At 35.9% G+C, this 17,604-nt stretch overlaps 1 protein-coding gene across 1 annotated transcript in view; it reads left to right on the top strand.

Moving 5' to 3' along the window:
• The first annotated feature begins 4,559 nt into the window (after positions 1 to 4,559).
• The window catches only part of TFEC (transcription factor EC), an 86,380-nt gene continuing 73,335 nt past the window's right edge, over positions 4,560 to 17,604 (top strand). The window contains exon 1 of the mRNA XM_023504822.2: positions 4,560 to 4,702. Within this exon, the coding sequence (XP_023360590.1) occupies positions 4,646 to 4,702 (57 nt within the window). The 5' untranslated portion in view covers positions 4,560 to 4,645. The remainder of the gene's footprint in view (positions 4,703 to 17,604) is intronic.

The raw sequence follows: 17,604 nt of genomic DNA, 5'->3' as shown, positions 1-17,604 counted from the left end.
ATTTTTTTTTCATGGTGCCATTGACCTGACTATGAATCTTCCTCATTCAGCTGCATCAGCATTTCTGTGAAATCAAGCACAAAACAGGATGTATATCATGGACATTAAGGGAAAAGTGAAAACAATAAAAGCTTCATGCATTCAAAGAAAGGAAAAACATTGTGGCTGAGTTTTCAGGGAAAGTTTCCATGGAAGTAATAGGACTAGAATATATAAAATTATTATATAAAATCATCTAATAAATCCAAAGAACTGGTGGAAGAAACATAATGCTTCTGCAGATAGACTCATGGTCATTTTCCTGAATTATGCAAGTCTGAACCAAAGTCCACTGATCATTCTGTGTACTATGGAAGAAATAGAATAGTAGATTCTTTTTTTCTTAATTGAAGCTTTTTATTTTCAAGGCACATGGTCAGATAATTTTTCAACATTGACCTCCCAGTCTTGTATTCCAAATTTTCTCCTCTTCCCCCACCTGCTCACTCTAGATATGCAATCCAATATGCTATACATGTTAAAATATATGTTAAATCCAATATATGTAAACATATTTATACAATTATCTTGTTTCACGAGAAAAATCGGAAGGAAAGAAAATGAATAAGAAAACAAAATACAAGCAAATAACAACAAAAAGAGTGAGAATGTTATATTGTGATCCATACTCAGTTCCCCCAGTCCTCTTTCCGGGTGTAGATGACTCTCTTTGTCATAAGATCATTGGAACTGACCTCAATCATCTCATTATTGGGAAGAGCCACGTCCATCAGAATTGATCATTGTATAATCTTGCTGTTGCCTTGTACAGTGATCTAGTTCTGTTCACTTCACTTAGCAACAGTTCATGTCTCTCTAGGGCTCTCTAAAATCATCCTGCTGATCGTTTCTTATAGAACAATAATAAGGAATAGTAGATTCTACAGTCATTCAGTCTCACTAAAAAATGGCTAAGTTCCATAAAAATCAAAGAAGTCTTGAGGTCCCTGAAAGCTGTGGAACCATGATGCTGGGGGTTGGGTATGGGTCAGTGTTGAGAGGTATGAGCAGGGGGGCTGTAGGTACTAGTCATCCTGTGGAGTTTGGTGGGTTGGGGTTCTCTTCATGTTGACATTTCTTCAACTTGGCAAATGGCTGGAATAACATGCTCCTCTTACCCATACAAGAAGTTAGATTTAGTATGATTCTGCTTTGGGCTTGTGTTTGGAGCCTCCATTTACTCTGGAGTAAATCAGATGTAGTATATCCTGAGTTATTCAAGCTCATCTATGTCAACTGTTATGAACTGTTATGGTAATAGTGGTGAGATAGGAGGAATGCTAGAGAGCACCCTGAAGCATTAACCATCAAAGCAAAAGAGAGTCTTTGTCTACAAAGACCCTAACTAGAAATTCTAGTTGAATTAAATTAAGGCTAAGGAGAAAGAGATTTGTAGGCGCTCCCAAAATATATCACTGTAGCCACTGATCTTGCGTGACTCATGGGATATGGGTCCCCAGGGCAAGATCTGGGGGGTGGGGGGGGAAACAGGCCACAGGAGAGGGATGTAATAACAGATCCTTGGGAGCAAAGAAATGGACTGCAGGAAGGAAACAGCCTTCACAAATGTTAATGCCCTGAAAAGGGGAAGTCTACCCCATACCTCTTATTTCCCATAGAGTGTTGTTGCTCTGGAGCAAAGCCCCATTCAACCTATTTTACTTAAGTTTTTAAAAATGAATCAGGTTATTTTGCTAGCAACTCTTCTCTGGGTTAATTCATCACAAATGAACTTGACTAAACCTTAAAAAAAAAGATCAAACAGGTATATTCCAAGATAAATCTTGACTTGGTGTATTGAAAGAAGTGGACATATTTTATAAAGGGTGGTTTCAAATTTTTTCTTGAGTTCCTGGAAGAGACAATCCTTTTTGTCTAATAGGTACTTATTCCCCTTGAGGTAGGCAGTAGGAAGCTGGTCCAACCAGGTAAAATACTGCAAAGGCCCGCTTGGTTCCAAGCTGTGGAGTGTTCCTGAGAGTGTCAATCTAAAAATTCTTTCTCCTTAGGACAGAAAATCTGGCAGGTTCTTTACCTGCCTGCAGAATGAATTTACCAACTCAGTAGTGAAACTGAGCAGTTAGTATCAAACTACTGTGGGAACCAGTTTGTTTATTTCCTAGAAGACCTTGATCTTACTGTAAAATGAGGGATTTGGGTTTTTTATTTTGTATTAAACAAAATTTATTGGGTTTCCATCCTGGAGATGATAAGTGATAAGGGAAAGACTACAAACATGGGGGAAGAGAAGGTATTTCAAGAAACAGCCCCCCAAAAGTAATACAGAATACTGTGCTTGGGTTAAAGATAAGAGTTTCAAGAAGGAGCCAATCCACAGTTGAATAATTATGAATCTCATCTCCTATTAATAGACTTGCAAATTTATGTTTTGAAGCAACTAGAGAGCTCTGCTTTGAAGTGATTTTATTATCCTTAAGGCAGTGAGGTAGCATAGTAGATAAACGTGCTGAGCCTGGAATCAGGAAGACCTGAATTCAAATGTGACCTCTGCCCCTTACTAGCGGTGTGACTGTGGCTAAGTCACTTTACTCTGTTTTTCTCGGTTGGACACGATTGAAATGACTGAACAATACTAGCCTTGACTTTTAACTTCATTTCTTTTTTTTTTTTTTGGTTTGTTTTAAGGCTAAACTAGAATAAATGGTATTCCTAATTATTTTATTTTTCCTTTTTTCAAGTGCTAACTTTAATGCAGTCAAAAGTTTTTCTGTTCTAAATATTCACTCTAATCAACAATTTTTACCTTTTATTAAAATCTCATCATTCCTTTAGGGCTTTCAGCAAGGTTGATACTGTCATCTGAAATGAAAGATGATTGGGGAACTTAGCTATTCTGGTAGACTTTTCTTCCCACTTGACTGTTAGGGAGATATTTTCCAGAGACTAGGAAGCCAAGTATTTTGGTGAGATACTTTCAGTTATTCTAATCACCCTCCTTGTCAAACATAAATGTCAACTTGACTGCACTCCTCTTTTTAAAACACAAAAATTACAGTAATATGAACGGAACCTTTGGAAATGAAAATGAAACTTCAGTCATTAACATGAAAGTCTTGCTCCAGGAATCAGAAATGTAGGTTAAATAGAGAAAAGCAGATGAAGCCACTATTCTCTAGTGTCCTGCTAATTCTTATAGCACAAATTGTGATTGGTGAGCAAAAGTGAGAGCTCTGGATTTTGAACTCCTGAGGGATATACTCTGACTATTAAGTACTCCCTCTTGGGAAGGTCGATCTGTAAAGATAGGGCAAATCCCATCAGTGTACCTCCAGGAAAAACAAGGATTAAATCAGGATAGGAAAGGAATAATGAAATCCAGAGACTTCGTAATTTCCTTGCATTATGTTCGGAAAAACATTTAAGTGCCTGAATCAAGCATTGTAGATCCAAAACAAATAAACCAAGAGCTGAACAGTCCCCTACCCTAAAGAGCTTTTCATTATATTTGCCTTCATCTTGGAATAATGGACTTGGAATTGAGAAGACTGGACTAAACTTGCTTGAGTAATTTATTAGCTATATGACACTGCAAATCACTTAGCTGTTCTGGATCCTAGTTTTTACATCCATAAATGAAAGGATTAGACCAGTTGACCTTCTGTCCCCTTCAGCTTGAAATCTATGATGTTGAGATCTATATTTTGTCAATCAACCACCAAACATTTCTTAAGCATCTCTAACTTATGCCAAGTATTCAGGGACTGAAAGACAAATGAAATTGCCCTCATAGCACCTATATTCTATAGGACAGATTCTTAACCTGAGGTCTGCAAGTTTGATTTTTTTTATTTTGATAACTGTTACAACATCATTGATTTTCTTTATGATCCTATGTATTTTATTTTGTGCATTTAAAATGTTATTCTGAGAAGGGATTTATATTTCACCAAATTTGCCCAGGGAAAAAAAAATTAATTGAGAATTCCTGCTATAAGGAATCATATCTCTTGATCCCATTGATAAGATGAAAATGTAATTGAGCAAGGGGATATAATGTATGATATAAATGATCCTTAAGGAACTTTTTAAGCAAAATGAGATCTAAGGAAATAAAAAACTAAACTTTATGCCAAAAAGGAAGCAAAAGCTTGACAAGTATTTCAGGAGAAATACAACCTTCTGGAGCTGAAAAACACAAGCAGGTGAGAGCAATGAAAGAGGGGTAGACTCGGAATTGTCACAAAGTACAGGACCGTAGTCCAATTTGATAACAAGAATGTGTTTTCTGTGCAAAAGCAATAAGGATGGGGCAATCCTGGGATCAGAGTGAGCTCTTTCTGGGGCCTCACCACCACTATCTAGGTGGGTTCATTTGGCCACTTTTCTCCACTCCCCAACACACTTGGGACAAAGATAGGAAGTCCCCCTCCTCCTTAAAAGTGCTTTGTCATTTCTTCTCCCTTAACTGAAATTCCAACCAGGGTTCAGGAAATGCCCTAATGAGCTACTTCTCTTTTCTCTCTTCTGAACTAAGTGGATTCAAACCAGGCCATGCTATACATTATTCATGGTCCAGTTTTGAGCTGTGGTTTGTTTCTTCTGTCCCTTTTTGCATGCTGCTGCTTATGTGCTGGTGGCAGGGATTATGAGTCGATGCTGCTTAGTTGAAGTGATAACAGTGATAGAAATCCAATCAGTGCCGGTAGGTATCTGAACTGACCGGTTAATTTTCTGTACTTTAAATAAACTGATGAAGACCATTCTAATCAATACTTGTTTTCTGTTGCAATATGTGGCTTGCTTGTAATTCAGGGATCATCTTGAATGTCAAATAGGCAACTGGATATTAGAGTTGTCAAGCTGTGATTTCCTATAATTCTGTTTAAATTGATCTCGTAAGTAGCTTTGGATTTCTTGGCATAATCAAGAATGTGGTGATCTCTATCTATTTTAAGAATTTTGGTTACTGAAGCAAATGTTTTTTTTCCCTCCATTTTGATGTTCACAGGTTTTTGGTTTCTGAAAGGGGAAAATTCTTTGGCATTTCATTTGTGGCAGTACATTTATAGATGGTAATTTATGATTACATGTTCATTCCTAACTGTATTTCTGAAATTTATTTTAATGAATTTCTAAAGTATTTAACACTTGGATAAATATTTTTTAAAAATTGGGACTTATAGTAACAGACTGCTATATAGTAGTAATATGGTTTTAATCCAGAGAGTAAGATTTTTATTGTAATTGAAGTTTTTAATTAAAATATTATGGTTAGGAAACAACTTTTGCTAGAAATACAAAGAATTTTTTTAAAAAAAAGTAATAATGGCAGTATATATAGTATGTTTTGAAGTTTCTTGGTTCTATGAAACCTAGTACTGTCATTTCTATTTCAAATATTATTATTTTCCCCAAATTTCTGATTTGAAATGTCAATTTTAGGACTTAAACAAGAGACCCAAATCCAAATCTTAGGTAATGGTTAATTTCTCCTGGGTGACTTAGTTATTTATTTACTACAAACTTCACTGAATATCTAACTTTATAAGAAACTTCAGGATTTTTCTCTCCCAAGTCAACAGAAACAAATGGAAACAGAAGACTGAGGTTATAAGGAAAATTTAGAATCCCTTTGAACTTGGATTATGAGTCTGAGTTAACATATTAAAAATGACTCCTTCAAAATGCATTTTAAGGAGTTAGAACTTTTTTATTGTTTATTAGGAAGTTATTTTTAAAAGATCTCCAATTTGCCAATTCTGTTTTTGCAGTCAAAGACCTTCATGTACTTAAAATTAGTATTTCCTGGTAATAAGTGGTTTGTAAAGTTAAACCTTGCAAAGTGAATTATAAACTTTATCACACTGACCAAATGTTACAGATGTTATTCCCAATTTACCGATGAGGAAATTGATTAAATGATTTCACTAGCAACCACTGTCTCAAGTAGTTTTTAAAGCCAGTTTCTTCTTAATTCCAGATCAAGCACTGTCTCTACTTGACTGTCTTATAGTTTGTGTTTGACTGTCAAATTCTTGATTTCATGGATAAGAACTCATATAAGTCTAGAAACCGGTAATTTTTGATGAACTGAAACTTAAAATTAGTAGTTAAAAGAAATGAAACAAGCTGAATAATATTCTTAAAAGTAGCCCTGACTATTTTTATTGTGGCACAACAGTTTGCTATGTCTCTTTCTCAATAGCTGAGGAGGTTATAAAGATACTTAAATATGGTAAATATAGTTAGCCCAAGGAAAAGGTTTAAAAGAAAAGATTATTTATTGTTTCTTGATATGGAAGAGAAAATATTAGATACAAATAAGGGTGCTTATAAGTGGGGAGATAGGGAAGAAAACAGTCTCATAAAATAATCTCAAAGAATGATCACACATCTGGAGCTGGAGGGATCTTCAGAGACAAGGTAATCCAACCCTTTGATTTTTACACATGAGGAAATTGAGGCCAAGGTTAATTTATCCAAAATCACACAGGTGGTAAATCTGAAAAATGAGATTTGAACTTGATTCTCTGACTCCAAGCACTTCTCTCTTTATTGTACCATATTATAAAATACTTTGGATTGGATTGATAGTAAAATTTGTCATGAATTCTTTTGGAAAATGGATGCAAAGTGAGAAATGAAAATATATCAATACCAAAAAATGAAACTTCATAGTTTCTGGGCCTGATATAAAGCTAGTCTAAATTAGATGGGATTATCCAATAACAAATTTCAAAAGGGAAAAAAAAATTCCTCAGTGGAAACTGAACTGACCAGTAGTACAATAATGGGTCTATAAAGCCAGTCGTGTAAGATTTTTGCAAAAACAAAAACAAAAAACAGAAGAAAGAGACTCTTTTTAAGGGGACTATCTAATATACAAAGCAATTATATTTAGTTGTTTCTTTAATTGTAGAACAGTGTCCTTTTAGCTGCAGAATGAATGGTGCTCAGCAGAGTAACAGGAATAATCCACAATAAAGAAAATATGGCTTATGGAGGAGAGTTTGGGACAGTAGTGTTCTGGTTCATTTTAGGAAAAGGGAAGGAAAAGAAAAGACATTGAAATCTCTAGAGAGGTTAAAAAAAAAAATCCTGACTCTAGACAGCAATGAACCAATGAGAAGTCAAGGAATTTAATCTCTCTGAAGATATCCAAATAGCATCAATACTATCTCTGAGAGTTTATGATCAGTGAAACTTGAAAGCTGGGGTTGTTTTTGGAAGCCATTCTTTTGTTTCCTCTCTTCTTAGTAGACTGTAGGTAAGGGTCATTATATGGTAAGAAAAGAAACTGTTGGGTCCTTTTTGTCATAACTGGTAGAAGAAAGTTATGTGACTTAAATGTGTGAAAGATTTTTTATTAATCATGAGGGGAGTTTTCAGATGACTGAATTGTTGAAATATTGAAATAACTTAAGGTAAGTTGTGGAATTTCCTTAGTTGTAAAATTTTAAGAATGGATTAGATAACTTAAGGGAATGCTTTTTTTTTAAAAAAAAAATTAATTGCTATGAGAAAACAGCAGGGAATTTAATTTAATGATCTAAAAATTTCATTAATTGCTATCTTTCTCATGTTTTCTTACTTTGAAATAAAAGGAAGAAAAATTAAATTAAATCAATGACAGCTAGCAGTTAATCCTATAAAGCAATATGAGGTGATGATAGTCATTAGTATAATTAAAAAAGGGAGAAAGCTGCAACCGGAATCCTGAACACCTGAGTTCAAACCTAGCCTATGACATTTATTAAATAGGTGACCCTAGTCAAGTCACTAAATTTCTGTTTCAGTTTTCTCATCTATAAAGTGGGATTAACCTGCCTCTCAGGATTATGAAAATAAAATGAGATCCTTTGTAAAATGGTTTGCAAATCTTCAAGACCATGTAAATGTTGCTACTGATAAGGAATTTTCCCTAGTTGGTTAAATTTAGATTGCCAATGAGATAATGGAGTAGATTTTCCTGGGTCTTTCCTTTCCTTTCTTTTAGTTTACTGCTAATTCCCCCACCTGAGTGGGGTTTAGGAGGGTGGTGAGAGACGTGACCAAGTTTATGTACTTCTTTCTCTGATATTCTCTCATAAGTCTTTACCTTCTTCCTTCCTGTCCCTGAATTTTGTTTTAGGCAAACAATCAATAACAAACACCTATTTTAGAGCCTTTCTTATGTACCCTGCTTAGACTAAATCCATATAATTCTCTTTATATAGACCCCAGCACAATAATAACAATAGCTAGCATTTAACTAATGCTCTGAGGATTGCAAACCTTTTATGAATAGAGCACTATTTCATTACATTTTCACAACAACCCTTGAGAGTAAACTCTCTTTATTATTTCTATTTTATAGATGAGAAAAATACTGCTCAGGAAAGTTTAAGTGACTTGTCCAGGATCATTGAAGTTGATCTTAATTCAGGTCTTCCTAATTTTCTGTGCAGCCCTCTATCCACTGGGTCACCCAGCTATCTATCAGGAACGTAAGGGCCTGAATGCCTTTTGTTGATGACCTCTGGCCTAAATGATTGGAAGTGGACAAGGCTGTGGTGTCAGTGGCAGTAGTGGTCATAAGTACTGGCAGGAAGATGAATGACCCCCTCTGTTAAGAACAAATGGTATTGGTTAGGACACTGGGCATGGAGTATTAATTAGATTTTGTGGCCTGAGCAGAGGCTAAATTGTAAGGTGGTTTTTTTTTCCCTGTGTGTGGTGAATTTCTTTGAATCTTTATGACCAAAATATGAAATGGGAAGTCAGAAATTCAGCATTTTGAGTCCCAGTGGAGCCACAACCTTGCCATGTGATTATGAATAAGTCTGAGTTTCTCTGATGATATTGAGAGTTGAAATAACTTCCAGTGGAGGAAGGGAACAGTCAGGGAGAAGTGACAAAGTCTGGCTCTCTGAGATGTGTGAAAACATTGTTTTTCCTTGTTTGTGAATCATTGTGATACCCACAGGAAGCCTGCTGGGTTTGTTGCTCAAATCCCCAAAATACCGAGCTTACCCCCCTTCCTAGGATACTTCTAATATTGCTACCTTAAAGTACCATTCTGGAACAGTTCTACCAAGGGCTGACTATAGCTATGGGATTAGTATAACTGACTTTTTTCAATATCATCTTTGAGAAAGGACTATTTTCATTAGGACAGATCTCCAAAAATAGAGTAGAGAATGGAGATCAGCATTTGGATAACTTGGGAAGAAATATCTTTTGCTTTCCGTCATTGCCCTTTTGTATTTTCACATGTTCTCCTTATCCATACTGTCTGCGTATCCCAAGGCTCAATCTTTGGCCCCTTCTTTTCCCTCTTGACAATGTTATTTGGGGATCTCATCGGCTTCCAATGGGTCCACTTATTTTCTCTCAGCAGATGATACCTGCATCTACATATCCAGCCTCCTTCTGCAGCTGCAATTTTACATCATCCGTTGTCTTTAGGGCATGTCCAACTAGGTTCCTATCAGCTTTTGAAGGTTAATGTATTTTAAATAAGACATATTAATTTCTTCTTTAAACCTTCCCCTCTTTTCAACTTCCCTATTACTATGAAGGGCACCCACTATCCTCCCAATCACTCATCCTTCCCAGTCTCTGAGTCATTCTCCTCTCCACTCATCCCACATTAACCACTGCCTTCCTAAATCTTGTCATTTATAATTTCATAAAATATCTTACATACATCTCTTTACTCACACAGCCACCGCTCCAGTTGCAGGTCCTCTTATCCCTTAACCTGGATTATTACCATTGGTCTTCTCCTTGTCTTGTCTCTACCCAATATTATCACAGCCTCTGTTTAGCTGCCTAAATGATTTTGGTAGATCTACATATGTCTCTTCTTATTAGATAAACCAAAGTAGCTTCCTTTTAAAACAGAATCTGTCTGGCATATAAGGGAAGGGAAGGGATGGGAGTAAGCATTTATACAGTGCTATATGTCACTTAAAAATATTATCTCATTCATACGTAAGTTTAAAAAGGAAACTAATTATATTGAAATGAAGCTAGTAAATGCTTACCTATCCAAGTACATGATCTTTACAATGACTCTGTGAGACAGATGTTATTATAATCCTTGTTTCACAAGATGAAGAATGTACACAGGTTAAGTGACTTGTTCAGGATTGCTCAGCATGTCTCAGAACAGTTTTGAACTCAGGTCTTCCTGCTTCCATCTACCTGCTTCTGAAATTTGAAATATAGTTATTTATATTTATACAGTGCATAGTTTCTACTTTCCAGTCTTCTTACACTTTACTTTCCTTATTGAATCCAGGATCCAGCTAGACAAGCTTACCTGAGGTTCTTTAAACATAACATTGCAGAACTTCCTCTCAATATTTTTTCTCCAAACTTCTGTTTCTCAGTTTCTGTGGCTTCCTTCGGATCTCATTTCAAATCACTCTTCTGCAAAAGGCTTTTCCAGCTGCTATTGCCATCTCCTCAGAGAAGATCTCTAAGCTCCTCTAAATGTATTTTATTTGTATGTATTTGTATATATTTACATATTATCTCCTCAGTTGGAAAGGGAGCTCTCTGAGGGCAGGAACTGGTTTTTACTTTTGTTTGTATTTCCAGGGCTTATTCTTTGTTGCTCAATTGGCCAGTGCCATTTAGTTCTCCAGTGGGGCAGCATCTCCTGCTCCTACTCCTGCTCCTCCTCCTCCTCCTCCTCCTCCTTCTCCTCCAGTTCCTTCTCTTGTTCCTCCTTCTCTGTTCCTCTTCCTCCTCTTCTTCCTCCTCCTCTTCCTTCTCTTCTCCTCCCCTTTTTTTCTCCTTTTCTTCCTTTTCCTCCTCCTCCTCCCCATTGAAATTATTATTCTTCATTGTTGAAGAGGACTATGGCAGCAGGGAGGTGATACCATGACATGAAAATGAAATGGATTTAATAGTAAGATATATATTTTTTGATTTATCATTTGACTATAGGTGACCTGCATCTTTTCTGCTTTCAGAATTCCATCCTTATTTTAAACTTTGATGCTTTAGGTCAACTTGGCACATAGATAAGTCTAAATCTGGATAAGTCACAGACAGAAATGTACTTTATTTGTGGCTACATCTAGTATTATATGCTCTAAAACTTCAAATTATTTCATTCAACAGGAAAATATTAAATACTATACTCAAGCTACCACTCAAGGCACTTGGGATATACACTATTTTAAAAAAAGAACCAGACCCTATTATCAAAATAGTTTACTCAGAGGAATCAATGTGTGCACAGACAAAATGCAAATTATTTACAAAGTATTTTTTGTAATACTTTGTACTTGTAATACTCATACAGTAAAAACTGGTGAGATCAGAAATGGTTTCTTTAGGAGGAACAACTTGAGCTGAGTCTTAAAGGAAGGGATGGATTAAAGGGCTGAGGTGGAAGGGAGAGTATGTTTTAAGCATGGGGGGGGAGATGGAATTATGTGGCACAGTAAATAAACTGCTGGAGTCAGCAGAACCTGAATTCAAATTCAGCCTCAGACACTTACTAGCTGTGTGATCCTAGCCAACTCACTTAATCCTGTTTGCCTCAGTTTTCTCATCTGTAAAATGAACTGGAAAAAAATAATGGCAATCCACTTCAGTATCTTTGCCAAGTAAACCCCAAATGGGGTCCCTGACACTGAGTCAGATACCACTGAACAACATTACAATAATGGAGAAAAGCAAGGAAACCAATCAATTGTTAACTTAATTTGTACTAGATAGTTTAGAGGAAAAGGAATGCTAAGGTTGTTATATTGGAGAGGTGATTTAAAATTTGAGTGAAAGGAAGAAAATCAAAAAGGAAAAAAAAACCCAAAATAAATCACTAGATTTTGGGGAACAAAATAGAAAAAGAAAAAAAGACTGATTGAAAGATCTTTTCTACCAGACTAGGGATTTCTGCTTGGATTTTACTGGTGACCTCTCTATATATAAAGAGTAAAAGAATAAAGAGGTTCTTAACTTAGGATTCATGTATTTGGATGAAAAAACATTTTGATAACTGAATTCCAATATAATTAGCTTTCTTTTAAAACATATATATCATTTTATATACTTAAAAAAGGATCATATTGCCAAAAAAAGTCATGGGCAAGGAAAAAAATTGAAGAAACTCTGATAAAAAGTATACTAAATGCTTCAGAGGGCCTAAGGCCCTCAGCAAGTCCTCTAAAATGGAAGTGATTTTATGAGATGTGCTGTAACAGTTTCTTATAGCACTAAATGCTATGATCCTAAATTAAGAAATTCTATCTGTACATTTTTTCAAGTTTATTTAAAAGCAACAATAACAACAATATACTCCTAGTGTATTATCTACTCCAAGTACTTTATTATTTAAAATGGATTGTACCATCATTAAGCACCCCTGACTTTACCTCCAATAACCTTGTCTCTACATAGGTAAAGTGGGTTTCGGACAGCAGGTGCAGTGAATAGAAAGCCAGGCCTGAAGTCAGGGACACATAGCCTCCTGAGTTCAAACGTGACCTGGAGAACTTAATAGAACCCTGGATAAATCACTTAATCCTGTTTCCCTCAATTTCCTCATCTGTAAAATAAGCTAGAGAAGGAAATGGCAAACCATGCCAGTATCTTTGCCAAGAAAACTCCAAAACTAGTCATGAAGAGTTGGACAGGATTGAAAAATGACTGTATCACCGTAACAAAGGTAGTTTTTATTCTGTAGGTATTCTGCTTATTATAGGATCTTTGAAGTCACAATCTTTTTTAGCCTAGACTAATTTTTAAAGGGAGGATTTAGATTAGGTGATCTACAAGGCCCCTTCTAGATTTAACTCTCTGATCTATGATTCCCTATTTCATTGTGTATTTCAGAGACTAAATAAATATTTATTAACACCTACTCTGTGCCAGAGCCATTGCTAAAGCATTGGGGTAAAAAAGACAATCCCTATATCCTCTAAGAGCTTAAAATCGAAAGGGGAAAAAATTGTGCAAACAAATATAAACAAAGCTAGATATATTGGGAATTAGAATTAAAGGGGTTGGGAAAGTTCCCAGTAAATGAATTTTAGCTAGGACTTAACTGGGATAGGGAGGTCAGTAGGTGGACTGGAGGGGGGAGAGCATTCCAAGGATGGGGAACAGTCAAAGAAAATGCTTAGAACTGAAGGAGGAAGTATCTTGTTTGTGGAGCTGAGCGAAGGCCAATGTCACAGAATCCAGGGTACTGGGTAGTAAGGTGTAAAAAGAATGGAAAGATAAGAGAGGATCTAATTGGGATGGTCTTTAAATATGAAACAGGATTTTGTATTTGATCCTGGAGGCTATTGGGATCCTGATGTCTGAACAGTAGCTTAAGAGTCACCATTGGAAGCCTTTCCAAACTCAATTCTAGTGCATTCCTCCTTTTAATTCTCTTCTTTTTATCCCATATATAGCTTGTTTGTACAAATTTGTTTGCTTGTTACCTCCCTAGCTCCTTGTCATGTGGAAAAGATTCCTATCTTTGATTCCCAAACTCCTCTAATTAATGTAATTACCCTTTGACTCACAAATCCTGGTCCCTTTAAATTCCAATAGAAGATCCGGACCTGTCCCAGCCCCACCCGCATTTGAGCCATCTTTGGTGTTACACCCAAACCCCCCCCCCTCCCCCCCAGCTAAATCTCCCATTATAAAAGGGACACACTGGGAACCCATCTTTGCAGAGATTCCAAACATGCTAGCCATGTGAGGCTCTGTCCAGTGGACCCTGTGTCCAGTGTCCTCCTTATCTCTATCTTCACCTATCTCCTTACTTCCAAACCTAATAATAAACCTCTTTTATCAATCTAGCTTTCGGGCCAATAAATACTTTTGTTGGGGACTCAAGCTGCTACTAGACCTCACTTACCACCGAATCCAGGGGGGTTGTAGGGGAGCTCCATTTGACTCCCTGTACACCAAATCTGCCACTAGACCTCTACTAAACCCTAATTTCATTTAGGTACCCCAAATCTAGACCTCAACACTTGGACTGTCTTTTGCCTTTTTGTATTCTAGATGCTTAGCCCAGTGTCTGGCACATAGTAGGCACTTAATAAATATTTATTGCCCAAGTGATAATGTAGAGCTCAGATGTGTGATCTTGGTTGCAAAGAGCTTTAAACTAGGGTGAGGAGTTTTTGTTTATTTTGCATCATAGCAATAAAAGGAATTCTCTAAAAAATTTTGATTATGAGAATCAATGGTCAGAGCTCTGTTTGGAAATATGAATTTGGCAGATGAAGAGGGGAGAAAGTAGAAATGCAGAGACCAGTTAAGAGGTTTTCACAATACTCGAGAGATGGTGAGGATGTGACCTAGGACATGAAGAAATCCATGCAAGAGATGTTGGGGAGACAGAGTGCATAAAATGATAACAAGTTGGATATGTGGTTTAAGGGAGAGAGTAAATTCAAAGCCGCCTCTAGGGTTAAGAACCTAAATGAATAAATGGGGAAAGCTGACATTTGTGGGAAACTGCATTTTCAATTCATTGAATAAGAAATATCTATGGGGTCATCTAAGTTGAGATATCTAGCAGAGGGCTTTTCTGACAAAGGTTGTATTGCCTTCCTGGAGAGTATCCAGGAGAAGGAATTTAAACTTGCAAACAGATTGAGTGGTTTTTCCCAATTTTAAATTTCTATGTATCTGATTTGAATATGGGTGAAGAATTCTTTGGGCTAGATATCTAGATTTTGGAGACATCTGTTTTGTGATGGTAACTGAATCTTTTGAGATATTGCTGGAAGAATAAAATAGAGAAAAAGGTTTAGGATTGAGCCTGGGGTGACAAGTACATTTAGTGGAGGAAAAAACAGTGGTTGATAATCTAGATAATCTAGCAAATGAGGAAGAGGTGACCCAAGAGAGAGCAGAATCACAAACCAAGGGAAGACACTGTATACGGAAGAAGGTGATAGTGTTAGATACAACAGAGAATTCAAGTAGAATATCATTTTGTATGAGATACTAAATGGTACCAGATATCATTTATTAATTTAACTTTACTTCAATTTTTCTGATTGGAGAGAAACTGTTAGCATTATTTCCTGGCCTCAGACATCTTTCTATAATACAAGATATTTGGAAGTAATATTTGTCAAATGAATTAATTGTAAAATTTAATGATTTTTCTTCAAATTTCTTAGCTTTCCTGACCTCTCTAGACTTTTCTCATACTATTCATTGGTTCTTCTGTGAGTCAGATCATTCTTTATCAGTCTCCCCAGTTTACTGTGGGTGTCCCATGTCCAATCAGCCACACCCCTACTTTTCCTACACTTTACCTCCCTTCCCTCATGTACTCTTCAATTCAGTAATCCTGGCTTCCCTTGCTCTTCTGGGACGCAAGAGACTTCATCATCTCCATGCTTTGGTCTTGTCACTGGCTACCCTTCCCCACCCTCAAATTGGAATGCTTTCCCCCCACTTTTTAGAGGAAGCCTTTCCCAGTTCCTCTTGATTCTAGTGCATTCTCTTGGTTGCTTATTTCCTATTTAACCTGATATAGTTTGTTTGTATATATTTTTTTCCTTGCCCTCTCACTCATTAGATTCTGAGTTCCTCAAAAGATGGGGCTGTCTTTTGTTCTTCTTTGTATTCTAGGCACGTAACACAGGATTTGGCACCTAGCACATATTTTAAATGGTTGTAAGTGTGACATTTACAGGAATCTTGTAGAAGGAAAATGTAAAAGTTTTGGGTTAAAATCATTTCCAATGGAGCAGTAATGAACTGAACCAGCTATGCCCAGAGAAAGAACTCTGGGAGATGACTAAAAACCATTACATTGAATTCCCAATCCCTATATTTATGCCCACATGCATTTTTTATTTCCTTCACAAGCTAATTGTACAATATTTCAGAGTCTGATTCTTTTTGTACAGCAAAATAACGTTTTGGTCATGTATACTTATTGTGTATCTAATTTATATTTTAATGTACTTAAAATCTACTGGTCATCCTGCCATCTGGGGGAGGGGGTGTGGGGGTAAGAGGTGAAAAATTGGAACAAGAGGTTTGGCAATTGTTAATGCTGTAAAGTTACCCATGCATATATCCTGTAAATAAAAGGGTATTAAATAAAAAAAAAGGCAGGAAAAAAAAAGTTTTGGGTTCTAAAAAATAAAACAAAATCTTTTAAAAATTTAAAAAAAAAAAGTTTTGGGTTAACTTTCTAATCCTGCAGATACAATAGAGTCCCTTAATCTTTCCTGAAAGCCCCAGGAGAATCATTCTCCTAAAAGCCACTCAATTCTTTTATTTTAATCACTCTTTTCAAAGGCTCTCCCCCACCTATCTGGTCTCGGCAAACTAAAGCCACCAATGAGATCTGTTTATTCTGATCTGTACCCTAATCCAGTTAGGAAATGGGGAAAGGGGATAGTGTTTAGCTTTAATGATAAATCTCTCACCTAGAAGTGTTTTAACTTCTAAATTTGGTTACCACTCTTAATTAATTTTATCCAGTTTCAACTTTCATTTTCATTCCAAAAACCTTTTTCTTAAAAAAAAAAAAAAGGTATCAGGATTGAGAAGAAGGATTTTAATGGGGGACATTGTTTCCTAAGAAGTTTGATTTAGTACTGATCAAATTTACTTCCTTCTGGTAAATCTGCAAAGAACTTTAGGCTGGAGAGATTTATTTCTCAATATTTTCTGTTGAAGTCAAAGGGAAATTGTTAATATGCTTTCACAATAGGAAGAAAAAAAAAAGAGGCCATTGCATTTATCTGATATCATTGGTAGTCCTGGGGAGTCCTGGAAAGGTGGTGTAAGAGTAGTAATACTAGAAGCTAGGATTAAGTTGAGGGAATTGAGTCCCATAGTGTAGATAGTTTATTCTATGCATTTGACTGTGAAATCAGTAAATATGGGATGATTAAGGGAGAAGCTGAGAGAAGTGAAAGACTTCAAGGATAGCTAAGATCTGTATATGTATATGTTTATAGAATTTTATGGCTAAGTAAATATTATATTCCTTCTCTGATCAAATGAAATTATTTGTCTGGAAAAGAATCTTTTTTTTTTCCTTCTGACATCAGATTCGAGAAGAAATTTATCCTGGGCAATATGATCACAATGTATTTTATAAAAGATGGAGACAAATTAAGAGACATTTCTTATGTCACTGGGACATAAATAACTGAAGCTATAGCATTAAATATTATGACTGTTCTTTTGTGGTTCTTAATCTCTTAGATATTATTTTCTGGTTTAACTCAATATAGGGAAGGAGTTTAAAGAAGTTACAAGACAGGATAAGTAATATGATCTTTAGGTTATCTCAGAAAACACATCTCAAGCAAGTTTTAGGCAAGTAGCAAATTGCAGTCAATTCATTGTTAAATTTCTGTCAGAAGTCAATATTGTATATCATTGATAAAATAGTTTTTTTTTAACTAAAAGGCATAATAAAATAAAAATTGATAATCTTTTTTGAAAAATTTAGAAGTATGACTTCTTTTCTCTACCAGTCAGAGAACATCTCACTTCTGCTTGGAGGTAACCCATTGCTTCAAGTGGACTTCATTGGCTGTTGCCATTTTTGATTGAGAACTTAGATTTTATGCTATGAAGAATAAATAAGATGGCTTCAGGCTTGAATGTTTTCTA

Source organism: Sarcophilus harrisii, chromosome 5 (genome assembly GCF_902635505.1).
Source record: "Sarcophilus harrisii chromosome 5, mSarHar1.11, whole genome shotgun sequence".
NCBI lineage: Eukaryota > Metazoa > Chordata > Mammalia > Dasyuromorphia > Dasyuridae > Sarcophilus > Sarcophilus harrisii.
Note: the sequence above shows the minus strand (reverse complement) of the source record. Positions and strands in the feature narration are given on the sequence as shown.